At 38.2% G+C, this 19,014-nt stretch overlaps 2 protein-coding genes and 1 pseudogene across 4 annotated transcripts in view; 1 reads left to right on the top strand and 2 right to left on the bottom strand.

The window, feature by feature from the left end:
* Positions 1–2,151: 2,151 nt before the first annotated feature.
* Positions 2,152–2,492, bottom strand: LOC307186206 (phosphatidylinositol N-acetylglucosaminyltransferase subunit Y-like; annotated as a pseudogene). Its single transcript has one exon. The product of its transcript is annotated as a phosphatidylinositol N-acetylglucosaminyltransferase subunit Y-like (transcript).
* The window catches only part of SGMS2 (sphingomyelin synthase 2), a 155,798-nt gene continuing 138,995 nt past the window's right edge, over positions 2,212–19,014 (top strand). Inside the window, exon 1 of one of the 2 annotated variants that reach the window (XM_079921073.1) lies at positions 2,212–2,813. The gene's annotated coding sequence lies outside the window, so the exon portion shown is untranslated. The remainder of the gene's footprint in view (positions 2,814–19,014) is intronic. The other variant, XM_079921074.1, reaches the window with a different exon arrangement.
* Positions 2,826–4,605, bottom strand: LOC307186205 (protein preY, mitochondrial-like). The gene is made up of 2 exons (XM_079921079.1): positions 3,561–4,605; positions 2,826–3,341 (listed from the first exon to the last, which is right to left on the bottom strand). Exon 2 carries the CDS (start codon positions 3,210–3,212, stop codon positions 2,856–2,858), a length of 357 nt encoding a protein of 118 aa, XP_079777205.1. The 5' UTR covers positions 3,213–3,341; positions 3,561–4,605; the 3' UTR covers positions 2,826–2,855.

The raw sequence follows: 19,014 nt of genomic DNA, 5'->3' as shown, positions 1-19,014 counted from the left end.
GGATGTGATAGCCTATGTAAAAAAATCTAAAAGACTGCTTATTAGAAGTAATAAGAATTTACCATAAGATCAATATGCAACATTCAGTTGCATTTATATAAAATTTAACAAGTATTCAGAAAACAATTCTGTAACAACATGCACATAGAAAACATAATTTAGAAAGAGATTACATTTAAATAGCTTAAAATAGATATCTAAAATGAAATCTAATAAAAGATATATAAAGCCTACACAGAAAAAAATATAAAATGTTATCAAAAGACACTCAGAAGACCTAAGTAAGTGGAGAAATATGCTATGTTCATGGAAAGGAAGGCTCAATTTCTTTTAAAAGAAAGTTGTTCTCCCCAAATTGACGTGCAGAGTTAATGTAATCCTAATTAAAATATCAACAGAGGTTTTGTGAAACATGACAGTTGATTCTGATGTTTACATGGAAAAGGAAGAATAACCAAGGCACTTTTCAATTTTTACTGAAGGAGAAAACTTGGTCAACCAGACACTGAAACTAATGATGAAGCCATAATAATTGAGATAGTGTTGTTTTGGCACAGAGAAGGCCAAATGATCATTGAACAAAAGAGAAAGTCAAGAAAGACCCGAGAACATATGAAAACTTGACATATGACAGAGGGGAAAATGCTGATTAGTGAGGAATGTTTATACTGAGATTAAATAAATAGACGAGTTTCTTCTGATAATAAATAAATAAATAAGGAAGAAGGAAAACTTCTCCCTTACAGGAGAATCTCATGTAGAAGGAATAAGGTAGAAAATCACCATTTAGCACAAGTATAGCAGTAATTGATTCAGACAAAATTGTTAATGAATGCCAAAACTATTGGGTTGAAATTTGACGAAGATAGCTACATAGTCTCAAAGTATCTCTCCACAAATTACTTATTATTAATTACAAAGGGGAAGATAGTGCTTTTAGAGAGGATAAACCTGGAAGAGATCACCATAATCAAGTAGACAAAGTCGACATTACCAAAAATGGAGAACACTGACACCATATGCTTTCTGAGTGTTGCATTGAAAAGGACACAACCTCATACAGTATTACTGCCAAAAGGTCATCACCTACATCTAACTGAAAAAACATTCCATGAAGAAAATCATGAAGAAAACCCACATTGACAGACATTCTACAAAATAATTGACCTGAACTGTTCAAATATGTCAAGGTCAAGAAATACAAAGATTGACTGAAGAACTGTTCCAGACTAAGTGAGACTGAAGAGACAATTCAACTAAATGTAATATGTGATCCTGGACTAGATCCTATAATGGGGAGATGGGCTTGCGGGGTGGAATAGAATGGCTACAAAAGATATTTATTAGGATAACTGGTGAAATTTGAAAATGGGCTATAGCTTAAATATAGTAATGCATCAGTGTTAATTTCCTGATTTTGATAATTGAATGTCCTTGTTTTTAGAAAACATACACCCAAGGCAAAGAGGTGTAATATCTACAACTTATTCTCAAATGGTTCAGAAATAACAACAACAACCATATGCATAGAGACACAAAACAAGAAAACAAATGAAAGAATGAACAAGAGAACAAATGAAGAAAACAAGAAAACAAATAATAACAATTGTTGAATTTAGTGAACAGTATACAGAAATATTTTGTAATAGTCTTTTTTTTTGGCAAATACATGAAGTTTCCATTTTTTTACAGTTTTATACCACATTAGTTCAAATGCATTTCTCTACAACTACTCCAACAGAGCTCCTCTGGAATTATTTCAGTTATCCTTAACATGTGACTTTACCAGACTCTGAATGTAAAATAAACATATAAGATTTAAAATTAGTAACTTTTAATTATGAATGGGATAAGAAATAAAGTCATCAGATGATGGCTGGGGCTATTAATTTCCAACGAGACACTTTGTTGAAATGTTTCTCCTGATACCCCAGGTATAAATGAGAACCTTCAAAGAACAAGGGCAGAACCAAAGTACAATAAAGAAGCCTCTGCAGCTTAAGCGTCCCATAGTCCTAAACCTCTGACAGAAGCTAGGCAAAGCATCTTTCTTGCAAACTAAGTGGGTGTCCAGTATTTCCATGTAGTTGAGCTTTCAGAGACAGACACTCAAGCATATCATTAGGATACACCATCTTGGCTCTGGTTGGATTAATTATGCCTGAAGAGTTTAATACCCATCCAAGTCCAAAGGTGGAAGAACACATAAACGGGTATGGTGATCGGCAAGAGCCGACTGTAAAATACAGGCTGGCTGTGCTAGTGCAGCCCTGTGGGAAGTTGTCTTCCACAGAGGCCGAGTATAACAGCCCTGCTAACGAGACCAATGGAATAAGGACAGTCAACGTAGGAAGAGACAGAAACATTCTTCTCCACTTATTACGCGCCACTCTTTTTTTTTTTTTTCTTTTTTTGCGGTACGCGGGCCTATCACCGCTGCGGCCTCTCCCGTTGCGGAGCACAGGTTCCGGATGCGCAGACTCAGCGGCCATGGCTCACGGGCCCAGCCGCTCCGCGGCACGTGGGATTTTCCCGGACCAGGGCACGCGAACTCTCAACCGCTGCGCCACCAGGGAAGCCCTCGCTTTTTTTTTTTTTTTTGCGGTACGTGAGCCTCTCACTGTTGTGGCCTCTCCCGTTGCGGAGCACAGGCTCCGGACGCGCAGGCTCAGCGGCCATGGCTCACGGGCCCAGCCGCTCCGCGGCATGTGGGATCTTCCCGGACCGAGGCACGAACCCGTGTTCCCTGCATCGAGCAGGCGGACTCTCAACCACTGCGCCACCAGGGAAGCCCCACTCTGACTTTTTAAAAGGTGGGTGGTATTTAGAAAATTTAGTTGTGTGTGTTGTCGTTTTCAAGTATGAGCTAATGCCTGCTCCATTTCTTCTTGCTTCTTATTTTGATGTGTCATCCTAACCGCCTGTGGTATCATATTAGGAATCCCATCAATAATTGGATAGGCTATTTCTAACTCTTCGTTAATTAATTCATTTGGCGATGCCTCATATCGGAGCGGCTTCTTGGAGAATGGGCACACCAGGAACTCCAGCAGCTCTGGGTCGAAGACGCGGGGCGGTTCCCTTGTCCTCTCGCTCTGGTCTGAGGACGGCCGCGACACCGACGCGTGCACACACCTCTGGGCGACCGCGGGCGGCTGTGCCCATGTCCCCCGCAGCGCTGAGGCGAGCCGGCTGCACACTCCGCTCGGCATGGCCTAGCAGCCCGCGACCGGGCCTCTGCGCGCCCGTGACCACCCTGTAATAGTCCTTAAACTTTTCTGTGTTTTAAATTGTTTTGAAATAGAACGTTTAAAAATAGCCAGGGAATAATGAATACAAAACTGAAAACAGGGCTTTCCTGGTGGCGCAGTGGTTGAGAGTCTGCCTGCCGATGCAGGGGACACGGGTTTGTGCCCCAGTCCGGGAAGATCCCACATGCCGCGGAGCGGCTGGGCCCGTGAGCCATGGCCGCTGAGCCTGTGTGTCTGGAGCCTGTGCTCCGCAACGGGAGAGGCCACAACAGTGAGAGGCCCGCATACCGCAAAAAAAAAAAAAAAAACCTGAAAACAGTGGTAGCCTCTGGGAGTGATGGGAGAGGCCTGAGGGTGGGAGAGGGACACATAGGTAGATGCAACAGTACTGATTGTGTTCTAGTTCCTAAATCAGATGATGAGATTGTGGACATTTATTATTTAACTTTCACAATTATATATACATTATGTATTTTTGTACGTGTAAAATATTCTACTTTAAAAGATAATAAAGGGAAAAACAAAGGAAAAGATAATAAGGCAAGAGTCAGAGGCTATCTGATGAGCTGTGTGTGCTTATGAGCTCTGTGCCCTTAAGTATGTTTCTTTTCCTCTCTGAGGTTGTCCTCACCTACAAAAGAAGAATAAAAGATCTACTGTGTAGTTTTGTTGTAAGGCACTTGGCAGTAAGTGCTAAGTGCCAGCTGCTGTTGTTATTGTCTCTGACAGAGCAGAGATAAAGGGAGTATACATACCTACAGCGGTGGGCTTGAGAAAAGTGATAGACGTTTGGAATAGTCTTTGGGGTCAGTTGGTAAGCAGGTTATCTAGGGAACAAAACTGAGCCAATGTTGGAAATCATCAAGTAGTTGTAGAGCCAATGAGCTTTGTGTATTTTTCCCAAGCTGCACTCCATGGTCAGGAAGTAAGACTTGGAAAAAACCAGATCTTTATGCTGGAAGGTCTAAAGGAAGGTCAACAAAGCAGAAAGGCTGCGGAGAGTGAGGCAGATATGACAGGTCAGAGCATCATACCTAGGCAATGAGCTTTCTCTCATCTAAAATTTTGGAAAAGGAGACACAATTTAGAAGAAGTGGAAGATAAAGAGCGAGCTGATAATTTACTAGATTAACTGGAGACTGTATGAAGCACACCTAGCAGAATAATGATTTTCCAGCCCAGAATAAGGACATCCATTCCTACCTTTTATGTATCAAATAAAAAATAATTCTATCATGATATATGTACACCTAGGTTGCACAAATTCCCTCATAGTTTACCAACATTTTATATATGAAAGTCCTTAACAAATTGCAACCAAAAAAACACAAAAAAGCAAGCAAATATGTATTGAGCTGCCACTTCATTCAAAATAGCTCTGCTGTAAGGGTTATAATTGAGGATCTAGTATCAGCCAGTCCGTGATTGATTGAAATTTTAATTTTTCAGTATTAATTGCTGTCTGAGTATATACACACAGCTAATTTCAGCCTATCGTGCATGAAATTAAACTCAGAAAGTATGAACAGTAGAGCAAATTTGATGATGCTTATACATTACTAACACTTAATTCAGTGAAGAAAATAAATAATATCAGTTTTCTGGCATCTCAAACCCCAAATGTTTTTCAATACAGATAGGATACAGAGACAGTCTGTCACCCTAAAGTACTAGAAATACTGCCGAAGAACCACTATATTAGCTGTTGGTGTATGGGAAATGCTTTTGGTTTCTTACTTAAGTGTTTATTTCTTAAATATTAATTATCTATACTATATATCAACTATTATCACCTTATTTTATATCAATATGGTATATATTCATTCACACATTATTATCCATTATTTATTCTTTCCTTGCTTCCTGAACTAAATGCACAGACAATTCCAGAGATGAAGGCGGGTATATGTGGTATTAAATTAGGGATTTTAAAAGAAATTCATTATAAAATCTTGGAGTTAACGTGTGTAAGAATTGGTAACCCAATCAGTGTCTTGTTCTGACTTTGACAGTTTTGCATCAGCCACTGTATTCTCCAGAAATACAATTATATAGAGAAGTTATAATAACTAATGTAAATTTCCTGAGAAATGCAATTCTAGAGGAATTGAAGAATATGTGGAGGAATACTTGCAGAGACTTAGGAATGTTGTATTTGAGTCAATATAACAAACTAACCAGGAGGCACCAATGAAATGAAAAGATTTTGAAGAGAAAGGTAAAAAGTTACTTGTGACCAACTGAAAATCAGACTTTCAAAGGCAGCCCAAAGAATGATAATGCTACATTTATTTTAATTCCCGTGTTTAAAAAAAAGAGTAGGATGACTCAGTTCATGACATATTTCTGCCAAGACTATGTTTGAAAAATAAATTTCACAATGAGTGAAATAAAATACTATACTACCACCACAGGATTTTAAATAGAAATAGGGATTTCTGATTCCATATGGTAAATTGAATGGATGTATCACTCCCATTCTCTCCTGAATGCCTATTAAAATGACAATCATAATATTTAAAATATATAGGCCTGAAAGACTAAAAAAACAGGGGAGAAGACACCAGGGGATAGGAGATAGCAACAGGTATTGGAGGATGGAAAGCTGATGAATTGGGAGAATAGAGGAAACAGAACATTATTTCTTCAGAACAAGGAGAAAGAACCAAGCTGCAAAGGCTCAGGAACTTGGTTTTACAGAAAGGAAGTATGAGGCACAGATCTGGAATTCAGAGAATCGTTTGAAAGTCTGCACAAGAGGCAGTTGGACCTCAAAAAGCCTGGTGACTTCCTCTTACAAATCCTCAGACATGAGATTGATTCCTTGTAGAGCATGAATCAAAAAGGTTCTGAGCTTAAGGAGAGAAAAGTTTCAGAAAAGCTCACGGGGAGCTGAGGGGCCGAAAATAGGTGGATTAAGTGGAAGTATATATATTTATGGGAGAAACACACCTGCACCCTTCACCAGCCCTCTTTCCCCATCCAGGTCCTCAAATACCTGTAGCCAGGCACAAGACTTGAGGGTCTTTCTGTGCAGAAACTGAGTGACGCCTGAGAATACTCCACAAATTCAAAGCCATTGTCAGGCATGCAAGTCTCAAACAAACATACAAATTATAAAATACGGCTAGAAAGCAACCATTCAAGATTGGAGCAGGAGAGCAAAGGTTTCTAGAAATAAATTAAAAATGGAACTCAGATTATCTGACAAGTATTGGTCCATATTTAGAAAATTTATTTAGAAGACTTCCAAATGAATAATTGATACAACTATTGACTCCAGGGGAAAAGAAAAGAAGCATAATCATGGTACACTACTAGATTTAGCAGTGAAATATGTGTAGACAGTCAAAATAATGTAAATACATAATGACGTTTAGCCAAATCTGTGATTTAATTATATTGGGAGGTCGGAGGGAAAGGAAGCAGCGTGATTGTATGAGAGATAAGTCCTCATTTATCAATGTGAAAAGTCAATAGATCATGTATAAAATAGAATAAGATATAGCAGCATAAATATATAATTCTCATGTATAAAGATAAATATCACAAGACACAGGGAAAGGACTAGAAATAGGGGATGAGACTGGCCACAGGGAGAGGTGGGTCATTTTTAAAAATTATAAGTGTCTATTATATCTCATTTTTTACTTATACTAGTGAAAAGTAGCTTATACATGAGCTTATATTCTGTGTTTTTCAATCATTTTTAAAACATGATTGCATTTGATAAACAAACAAAGCCATGTTTTGTTCTAATTCTATTTGGAGATTGAAATGAAGCAAACTTTGTAACTAAAAACAATGTAAAGCAATGAGACAAAATGCTGTTTTGTTTTCAAACTGAACATGCTCCTTCTTGCCCCTGCCACAGAATTGGATAAGAACATGCCTCCCCACCCTAGTAAGAAAAACAACTGTTCACTTTTTCTCATTTCCTGGCTGAGGATCTTCAAGTGTCTCCTTATTTCAGTCAATCCAACTTAATGCATTCAATCTAAACTCTTTTCTGCCTGGCTTTCAAAGCCTGTCCTTCCCTCCCCCAGTCTTCTACGTATCTAAACTTATTTTCCATTACATCACAACAGACACCTTCTGTTCAAGTTATATGGATCTCTCAGAACCCTGCATACTCTAGGCCATGCCTGTTTTCATCTTTTGGGTCAAGCTATTACTTGAATACCTGGGCCCATTTCCTCTGTACCTGGCCAAGGTCTTCTTGTGCTTCAAAGCCTGCTTCAAGATTAGCCAAGATACGTCTTATCATAATTCTGCTATTTTATCATCCTTGGAACTTTGGTTTTTATCATTACAACTTGAAAATACTACTTATTGAAGGAAAAAATTTGAAAATTTTCTTTATGACCTTCTTAGATAAAAGGGAAATTTAAACAAATGAACATTTGTCTAAAGTCAAGACAAATGTGCTGAATCTATTGGGTTGGCACCATACCAGTAATTTCCACAGTGTGATATGCCAGTAATTTTTTTCAGCATTGTAGCGTTCCCTATTAAAGGACCATCTCTTTAAAGCACCTAGTCCCAACAACATGAACACACATATAATTTTTCAATGTCTATTTGAAGGGACAAATAGCAAATCAAGGCTAGATTGAGATACCAATAAATCTGATAAGAATTTATTTTTATATTGATCCTTCCTATTATTTAAAGGTTATCATTTTTATTGTATTTATTGTAGGAACAATATAATAATAATAACAGAAAAAAAAAGGAAAAAAACTATCTCTTCTTCTACCACCCAAAGAAACTGTTTTTACTTTTTTCATGTAACTCTTTCATTTCTCATCTGTTGGGAGCCATATGGGAAGTGCCTTTGAGTCACAGCACAGACGAGACCCATAGTATCAAGCAAAGTTGATGCTATCGGGTATAAATATGGAAAAGCAAAGTTCTCGTTTGCAAAGCTTCCTGCCTCCTGGTGGCTGGTGCCGTGTAATTGGTCTCTCTTGCCCAGTGCTGTAAGCTGGGCCCTCTCTGGAGGAGAAACCTGGGTTCCCGAAGACATGTGATCAGAGCCGGGGCCCCGCCAGTTGGCGAGGGAATCCCAGGGCAGGTGCTGGGCGTGGAGGCCACGGGGGCATAGGCTACCAAGGTGACAGAAAACTGACCTTCTCTGGGGGCGCTGCACCTCGCTCACTCGCACACCTAACATCTCCCTGCTTGGCCCCGGAGGATGGCTGGTTAGCCAAAGACGGGTAAGATTCCTCAGGGAAGGAACAACCTAAGACAGGCACAGTCGCAGAGGGGCCATCAGGAGAGAACTTGGGGGCCAACAGAGGTGGGGCATAGACCCTCACCCCCCCAACTTTGCAGGAGCCTGAACCCTCACCCCTTTTGAGAGAGGTCTCTTGCCCCCATGGCTGCTTCGCTTCCCACGCCCAGCTCAGATGAGAACCCAGGTAGCAGACCAGAGACCTGGCCAATGGCAACTGCTCTTCCACCACAGCAGGGCTCTGTTTCCCATTTCCTCCGTGAACCATAGCTTTTCTCTGTGTTTTTCCCTGCCTTTGCCTAAGGTGATTTTTATAGGATTGCTATTGGTGTTGGGAAAAATGTATAGTTTTAATGCAGGGGTTTAGGAAAGACCCCAATTTAGGGTAAAAACCAAGAGGAGGATTATAGCTACTTTGGCTCCTTTAATGATTATATTTGTTGGGGAAATACAATGGTGGGAACATTTCTGCAGCAGCTTTGTACTTTAAAAGAAAAATTGCAAGAGTTATGGCCTCCCAGTGGAGTTATAAACATGCTGGGAAATACCTGGGTATGGTGACAAGGTTTTATGCAACAGTGGGTTTAATCAATGAGCTTACGGTACAATGTCCGCTCCCATGGTTTTTTAGAAGTATAAAAAATGATGTGTATTGTTTTGATTGTTTTGATTACTATTGTAGGTTAGGAAATTTTTGGCTATGGTGGTGGGAAGGTTTTATGCTACAGTGGGTACATAATAAATTAGAGTAGGCTACTTGGTAGCCTTTTATAAGTAAAATTGTTTTTTGTATAATTTAGTGCCTTGTTTTGATTATAAAGGTAGAAGAAAATAGTCTATAAATATTTACAATTGTTAAAAGAATAATGTGCTTGAGTTTGTGCTTTGAATAGTTGGCTGATTGAACAAGAACATATAGGTACAAGAACATCTAATTTTCTAAAGAAGACAATGAAACCACAGACTGTGTTCCTGACGTAGATGTGACCAACATGTGACTAACCACAGGAGAAGAAAGAAACTCTGGGCGATGGGAAAATTACCTAACCTGTTTTAATCAATCTGCTGATGTAAATTACCTTTGTTTTGTGGCCTATGTGGGGGAATTTTTGGCGTGGGAATGAGAATGTTAAATTTGAAAATGAGATCACTTTATAGTATAAAAGCTTTTGGAATCTTGAAAATAAATTTGTCAGATCCTTGCATCCTCTGAGGTGTACTGAGTTCTGTCCACGCCGACTCCGTCTTCTCCTTTGGGTGAATCCTGTTCAGCTGGGGCTGGTCCCCAGCACTCATCCCCATAAACACATAATTTTACATATAAAGTATTCTACTTTTTGCCTTAGCATTGTATTATAAACATTTTCATGTTGTAAGACTTCCTTCATACTTATTTTAATAGTTATACAATAATCCATCTATAAATATCTATATAATAATTCGTCTGTTGTAGTACCAAAATTATTTGTTTCTCTATCATTAGTCATTTACAGTTCCTTCCAATTTTTTTAGTAGGCTGTGGGCAAATAAGGAATGAATTTGGGTAGTCTAAGTGATCTAGTTTGGCTGACTAGATTTTTCCTTAATAAAACAGTCGATTTTTCTCTTCACTTTGTACCTGAGAAACTTAGTACAAGGGTACTCGTTTATAATTTGAAGTGACCTGTTTTTCATGATTCTCCAGTAGTGCTAATACCTATAGAACAAATATTTTCTCAAAATTTTGTGCTCTACTGATAGCATATTTTTATCCACTAAATAAGCATTTTCTTATGTGGGATAGTTCTTTTTAAAACCACTGTAATTATCCATCTGCTTATCTTACAAGTGGGAACATAATTTTTGTGGCTGTTTCACTTACTATGGAAAGAATACAATGTTTTACTACAAAAGTACATCAAAAAGCCCTTTAATTCTGGTACTTCTTATCCTTCAGTCATAAAAACAGGCTAGGATTATGGAAGAAAAGAGATTAGAAGGCAGTGTAGGCAAAACTATACCCTAAACTAGCTACAAAAATAAGTCTTTTTAAAAACATCACACTCAGAACTATGATTTTAAACCCCTTAATTTAACTTTGCCTTGCCTTTGAAAGGAAAAACTCCTTGAACTTTAAATAGCTTTTAAATTTTAACTCTGCTCTCTCATTGAATGTTTCAAGTCCCAAAGCCACTATTTGTTGGATGACAAATAACATTTGTGAGAGAGGCCCTCACTAACTATGCATGTGTACTTGTCAGCTATCATTTCTAGAGCTAATTTCCATACCAGTGACCAGATAAACCCAGGGGGTAAGACAACAGCTAAGCGAGCAAAACTCTGTAACCTACAAAATCTTTCTCACACTGAATTTTTAAATGTACTGAATAAAAGTAGGAAGGAGGAGAAGGTAGAGAAACTATTTTCTCTTGACTTAAAAAAGATTGGGCAAATGCCTACATTAAATCTCATAGGAAGCCTAAGTTATTAAAGATAAATGATTGAGAAATGAAAACCTGTAATCAGGTAAATGTTAAAATAAATTTCCCAAAACTTTGACCTGCATAAGTGGTTCTCAACCCCAGCACACATTAAAATCACCTGGAAAGCTTTCAAATAATACAAAACAAGGTACTGAATTGTCCTGCTGTGAAGCCTGAGCATTGGCATATTTTAAATCACCAAGACGGTTTAATATGCAGGAGGACTGATAACACAGATCCACATATTACCAAATAAAATGGCAGGTTTTTTTTTTTTTTTTTGGTCTTAGTTCCCCCACCAGGGCCAAATCTGTGCCCCCTGCAGTGGAAGCATGAAGTCTTAACCATTGGACCACCAGGGAAGTCCCAGTGGGGTAGATTTTTAACCAAAAGAACTTGTTGCTTTAGCATGAATAAATCCTCACCAAGGGCCTGCAAGGGCCAGGCACCGTGTTAGGCTCTGAGGATACAAGAGTATTTGAAAATTAAAGACTTCATGACATATCTGCAGTTCAGATTCTTTAAAAAGTATTATTTAAAAAAATCTTCCATCATTTTTTCCTGTAAAAAGAATATACACCAACACATATTTCTGATGAAGTCCGCTCTTTAAGCTTGATTTGAAAATGAAGGAGGGATGGAGATGCAAGAGGGAAGAGATATGGGGTTATATGTATAACTGATTCACTTTGTTATGAAGCAGAAACTAACACACCACTGTAAAGCAATTATATTCCAATAAAGATGTAAAAAAACCCAAAAAACAAAAAAATTTAAAAAAGAAAAATAAAAAAATGAACTATAATTTGAAAAATAAGAACATAAATGGCAAAAACAAAATATTTACTAAAAAGAAATGAGGATTCATGGCTCTAGGATTCTGGTCAACACTAGAATCAGGCTTTCAAAGTAGATGGGCAAAAGACTCTTTTTCATATTTATACACAGTCGGTTTTAATGAAAATTCTGAGAGAAACAATATCCATCACTTAACCATGAATAAGCCAAGAGACTTTTCACAACATGAAGGAGATAGAAATCACGAACTCTGAACTGCAAGGAAAAAAAAAAACATTTCAGGCTAGTACTTTGTGATAGTCAGAGAGAGAAGGCTTACAGCCAGTAGAGAAGCTGAGGTGGTAAGATGATTTGAATGACTGCAGTTAAGGAAGTTGAAACACCCACAGCGTCCTCAACCAGAAATTTAATATGGCGTTATTTCTCTTGATATGTAAATTCTAAGGAATCATAACAGTCCATATTCAACTGTGAAAACAAAAATGTACTCCAAAGTTAAGTGAAATTACCTATAGGTTATTAATAAACAAACTAAAAACCTTAAGAATTAGAGTTCTCAATTGGATTGCTCTGGGGATTTGATCCATAAAGAGGCACTTTCACAAAAACTGAGAGCTTGACCTTAAAAGAACATAAAAAATACCTTGGACACTATTTGAACACCCAAATAATAACTATTGGTGCTGGCATTATGACCAGTAGTAACATATATTGGTCTGATTCCAAAATTAGAGCTAATAATTATGTTTCATGAGGAAAACCTAGAGAGTACCTATCACCTATTAAAATATTTAAAGTTTTCCTTAGATTTAAAATGGATCTCTATTCAAAGGCCACCTATGAAAAAGCACTCTTTTTGAGAAGTGTGTAGCATTTGTTTTTAGTCTCCTTGTACTTGGTTTCCTGAGAACTGCAACGTTTTTTCAATTATGTGCTATCTGAAAAAGTTCTTATCATTTAATGTCTATGGAATAGTCCACTATTTCTATATATAAGTTGTTACTACCATCATCCCGCTTCATAATAAAAATGATTATGACGATGAGACAATTCATTGGGCCCTATTATATACCAGGTCCTTAATGTATACTAAGCATTTGTATATATTATCTCATTTAATCCACACAATTAATTCATTTATTCCTATTTTAAGAATGAGAGGACTGCAGCTAAACAAGGTTTGAAAATTTGCCCAAGGTCACAGAATTAGGAAGTGGCAGTAATTAAACCAAAGTTCTTTAGTTTTTTTTTTTCCAGTTTGGAAATCTAATACATTCTAATAATATATGTTCTCTGCACAAAAATTCTAAAATATAGAAAAATTGAAAAGAATAGAAGGGTTTAGCCCTGAAAGATAACTGTTGCAGAATTTTCATTGTATTTCCTTTCCATCTTTTTCTGTACCTTGTAAACAAGTGCCTGTTATCTTTAGTACCAAGCTCAGCTAACCCCTCTATGCTTCCTTCTGTGTGTATTCAAAATCTGCCCTTTTAGAGATTCCCTGGTCATCTTCTGTCCCCCATACCTACACTCTGGTTAGAAGTACACACAAAGAGAATTCCTTGGTGGTCCAGTGATTAGGACTCTGTGCTTCCACTGCAGGGGCCAGGGTTCGATCCCTGGTTGGGGACCTAAGATCCCACAAGTCGCGCAGTGCAGCCAAAAAAAGAAAAGATGAGAAATACACACAAACACACAAGGAGTTACACTTCCTTTTTCCGTCCTACCTCTCACATGGGTGTCATTCCCTCTGCCCTGTCTATCCCTTATCAAAAAACTGGCAAAAGAAAAAAGCAAAACCCAGATGACCAGACAAACAAAGAATATCTTCAGAACACACCAAAGTAATATAATGAATCACTGGAAATGATGTCGTAGGTCTCAGAGTGTAGAGATAGATGTCATCAACCCGGGTCTCTGGGGAATGAACAGCATGCAAGATGGACTCTTTAAATGTCCATCAACAGGGGAATGTATAAAGAAGCTGTGGTACATACATACAATGGAATATTACTCAGCCATAAAAAGGAACAAAATTGGGTCATTTGTAGAGATGTGGATGGACCTAAACACTGTCATACAGAGTGAAGTAAGTCAGAAAGAGAAAAACAAATATTGTATATTAACACATATATGTGGAATCTAGAAAAATGGTATACATGATCTTATTTGCAAAGCAGAAATAGAGACACAGATGTAGAGAACAAATGTATGGACACCAATGGGGAAGGGGGGTGATGAATTGGGGGATTGGGATTGACATATATACACTATCGATACTATATATAAAATAGATAACTAATGAGAACCTACAGTATAGTTCAGGGAACTCTACTCACTGCTCTATGGTGACCTAAGTGGGAAGGAAATCCAAAAAAGATAGGATATATGAATACATACAGCTGATTCACTTTGCTGTACAGTAGAAACTAACACAACATTGTAAAGCAACTATACTCCAATAAAAATTAATTTTTAAAAAAGTTTCTAAGGAAAAAGTTTCAAAAGGAATCTAATGAAGTATGCTTTAATCTCTAATACACACACACACACACACACACACACACACACCCCTTATAACTGTCTCCCTAGTGACTGTATGCTTTTTTTTAAACTATAGTTCATTTACAACGTTATATTAGTTTTGAGTATACAACATAGTGATTCACTATTCTTATAGATTACACTCTACTTAAAGTTATTATAAAATATTGGCTATATTCTCTATGCTATCTAATACATCCTTCTATCTTATTTATTTTATACATAGTAGATTGTACCTCGTAATCCCTTACTCCTATCTTGTCCCTCCTCCCATCCCTCTCCCCACTGGTAACCACTAGTTTGTTCCCTATATCAGTGAGTCTTTCTACTTTGTTATATTCATCTTTGTTTTGGTTTTTAGGTTTTACATATAAGTGAAAACATACACTATTTGTCTTTCTCTGTCTGACTTATCTCACTAAGCATATTACCCTCCAGATCCATCCATGTTGTTGCAAAGGGCAAAATTTTATTCTTTTTTATAGCTGAGTATTATTCCATTGTATATATATACTAGTTTCTTTATCCGTTCATCTGTGGGTAGACAGTTGCTTCCATAGCTTGGCTATTTTAAATAATGCTGCTATGAACATTGGGATGCATTTATCCTTTCAAATTAGTGTTTTTGGTTTTGTCACATATATACCCAGGAGTGGAATTGCGGGTCATATGGTAGCTCTAGTTTTAGATTTTTGAGGAACTTCTATACTGTTTTCCACAGTGGCTGCACCAATTCACATTCCCACCAACTGTGTCCAAGGGGTCCCTTTCCTCCCCATCCTCACCAACATTTGTTATTTGTGGTCTTTTTGATAACAGTCATTCTGACAAGTGTGAGGTGATATCTCATTGTGGTTTTTATTTACATTTCCTGAATACAATGTTGAGCGTCTTTTCATGTGCCTGTTGGGCACCTCTATGTCTTCCTTGGAAAAATGTCTATTCAGTTCTTCTGACCATTTTTTAATAGGGTTTCTTTTTGTGATATTGAGTTGTATGAGCTGTTTTTATATTTTGGATATTACCCCCTTGTTGGTCATATCATTTGCAAATATTATCTCCCATTAAGTAGGCTGTTTTTTTTGTTTTGTTGATGGTTTCCTTTGCTGTGCAAAAACTTTTAAGTCTAACTGTGTCCCATTTGTTTATTTTTGCTTTTGTTTCATTTGCCTGAGGAGACAGAGCCAAAAAAATTACTGCTACAATTTATGTCAAAGCGTGTCTGCCTACGTTTTCTTCTAGGAGTTTTATAGTTTCTGGTCTTATGTTTAGGTCTTTAATCCATTTTGAGTTTATTTTTCTATATGGTGTGAGCAAATGTTCTAATTTCATTCCTTCACATGTAGTTGTCCAGTTTTCCCAGTGCCATTTATTGAAGAAACTGTCTTTTCTCCATTTCATATTCTGCCTCCTTTGTCGTAGATTAATTGACCATATGTGCATGAGTTTATTTCTGGGCTTTCTATTCTGTTCCATTGATCTATGTGTCTGTTTTTGTGCCAGTACCATGCTATTTTGATGACTGTAGCTTTGCAGTATAGTCTGAGGTCAGGGAGCATGATACCTCCAGCGTTGCTCTTTTTCCTAGTGACTGTATTCTTGAGTCAACATTTCTGAAACACAAATTTCAGAAAGTGTAGTTTCCTGCGACTTCTTTGAAGGGAATTTTGGAAATAACTATAGGAGTGTAAAGTATACTTACTCTTTAATCAGCAGCAGTTTAATTTCTAGAAATTTATTCTTCAGACCTACTCAAATAAGTGCACAAAAAACATGTACAAGGATATTAGTAGAGCATTGTTTGTAATTGAGAAAAATTAGAAAGCACTTACATACCCATCAATGAGGGACTATGGTAGGTGCTGGGGACACAGAAGTGGTACCCACCCTGCTGGAGTTTCATTCCAGCAGATATATGACTTATCCTGAAGTATATGTCTTAGTTTGAAGCACACTCTGTGAATTTGCATTCTGGAACCTTTCCATTGCTACCTCAGATGGTATCACTGAGAGATCATAAAATTAGCTTTTCTTATACTAGCACAGCAGGAACCACTAAATGGAGGACCAGCTAAGCTGTGTCATTATTTGTTTTGTTTAAACTAATCCACCTTTAAATATTTTTTCTACTGGAACTCTTAATATATGGTTTTCTTTCCCCAAAGTGTCAAGGAATTCACATTCCCTGTTTGCCTTCCAGATTTTCTTGCAGTGACAATGGCAGCTGGGTATCCAAACCAGTTTTTAAAACACCAGAGCCACCACTGGTATCCTTCCAGAATTTCCATGAAATACAGAAATTGTGGAAACAGGAGAATAAGAGTGAAATTCCTTCATAGCCACTTTCCCCAAGCAGAGGTTCAGGAACAAGGGTTATAGCGTGTATGATAGCCTGAAGTCAAACATTTCAAAATGTGAGCAAAATATATATTTTGGAACAGAATTGAGCAACAAATATTGTAAATCTTTGAATGGGATTTGCAGCCAACCATTGTGTGTGTTTTCTAGAATCTATTTACCCTTTTTTGCTAATGCAACTCATTAGGAAAAGATGGGGATGGGACTTCCCTGGTGGTCCAGTGGTTAAGACTCCACGCTCCCAATGCAGGGGGCCCAGGTTCGATCCCTGGTCAGGGAACTAGGTCCCGCATGCATGCCGCAACTAAGAGCCCGCATGCCACAACTAAAAGATCCAACATGCCGCAACGAAGATCCCGCGTGCCACAACTAAGACCTAACACGGCCAATAATAAATTTGTTTTTTAAAAAAAGAAAAGATTGAGACTTCCCTGGTTGCGCAGTGGTTAAGAATCTGCCTGCCAATGCAGGGGATACGGGTTCAATCCCTGTTGCAGGAAGATCTCATATACTGTGGAGCAACTAAGCCCGTGTGCCACAACTACTGAGCCAGTGCCCTAGAGCCCACAAACCACAACTACTGAGCCCATGCGCCTAGTGTTCCACAAGAAGAGAAGCCACCACAATGAGAAGCCCACACACCACAACGAAGAGTAGCCCCCTCTCACCACAACTAGAGAAAGCCCACACGCAACAACAAAGACCCAATGCAGCCATAAATCAATAAATAAATTTATAAAAAAGAAAAGAAAAGAAAAGATGGGGAACATCAGGTCAAAATCAATGTCAAGGCTGTATATTTACTTTAAATACAATTTTATTGATTTCATACAGTAACATATATGTAACTACCATAAGAATCATGCCAAAATTTTTAACAAAAGATATAGAGTATCCTTCCTTTAGATTAGGACATTAACTATATGCAAATTGGATTCCCAGGGTTTTGACTGGGCAAAGGGAAGCTTCAGCATAACCAAATCCACTATGCTATCACAAATTCAGAACAGTGAAATAAGGTTGGAAGAGATCTTATAGGTTATCTGGTTGAATCATCAAATCAATACTCCCTCCCAGTTAGTAAGTATATATTTGTTAGGCACATACTATGTGCCAAGCCTGTAGTAGGTGATTTCTAGCCTATTCTGCAGAAAATCTCCAAAAGGAGGAACTCCCCACCTCCCCAAGCAAGCCGTTCCTTCTTGGGCAGCTCTAACGATGAACTCTGAGCTGCCAGCAATGTATCTTCTGAAACTGCCCTTACCATATTTGTCACTGACCTCCCTATTGCAAGAATCAGTGCCCTGTTTTTGTTTTTTTGGTTTTTTTTTTGCATTATGCGGGCCTCTCACTGTTGTGGCCTCTCCCGCTGCGGAGCACAGGCTCCGGACGCACAGGCTCAGTGGCCATGGCTTACGGGCCCAGCCGCTCTGCGGCATGTGGGATCTTCCCGGAGCGGGGCACAAACCCATGTCCCCTGCATCGGCAGGCGGACTCTCAACCACTGCGCCACCAGGGAAGCTCAGTGCCCTGTTTTTAATTGCATATTGCTTGAAGTACTTGGAGCACTTGACACCAATGACCGCATCTTTTTTTGAACTTCTGGTCTAATTTCATGTCTTCCCCCCAAATTAGATCAAGATCCCCTAGTTAGAAGCTGTTATTGCGCCCTATTGCAGTTTTCCTACAAAACACTGATGAGAGTTTGTAAATGAATGTTTCAGAGCCTGGACCTCACTTCCAGACAGCCTAGATTCAAATCCTGCTCTAACATGCACTAGCTGTGTGACCTTGGGCAAGTTTTCACTATACATCTATAAAATTAAGTTAATATATTGATACCTACCTCACAGGCTGTTATGAGTATTAAATAAGTTAATATTTATAAAGTGCTTAAAACAATGTAACTGGCAAATAGTAACCACTATGTGTTTGTAAATTAAATAAATGTGATTAAAATCTGTGGTCTCTACTGAATTATAAATTCCATGAGGATAAGATGGAATCATGTCTACTCTGCTTAACATTTTATGTCCACTGCCAAATTCTGTGTCTTTCACATCAAAGTGTTTGTTGAATGAGTGAAAGAATAAGTTTACACATGAAGGAAGAATCAAACAATTCTGGTATAAGTTTTATCATCTCATATGCAGAGTGCACCCCCTCAAGTATCATCCCACATCTGGCCCATGATGGTTACTGGCAAACACCTATTCTAGACAATCTCTCCGGAGTGTACCCTCCCTGCTAGTACTCAATTGGCGACCCTTGGTCTCTTCTCCTGACTTTCATGTTTCTGATTCCAGAAGCTGAGCTTGAGAAATGCTCTGACCCCTTCAATCTTGGCAACCTGAAAAGATATCAT

This window comes from Stenella coeruleoalba (genome assembly GCF_951394435.1).
Source record: "Stenella coeruleoalba genome assembly, chromosome: 4".
Lineage (NCBI taxonomy): Eukaryota > Metazoa > Chordata > Mammalia > Artiodactyla > Delphinidae > Stenella > Stenella coeruleoalba.
Note: the sequence above shows the minus strand (reverse complement) of the source record. Positions and strands in the feature narration are given on the sequence as shown.

What these genes read in the sequence shown, in the direction of transcription:
- LOC307186205 (XM_079921079.1), bottom strand. Translation starts at nt 3,212, where the DNA reads ATGCCGAGCGGAGTGTGCAGCCGGCTCGCCTCAGCGCTGCGGGGGACA.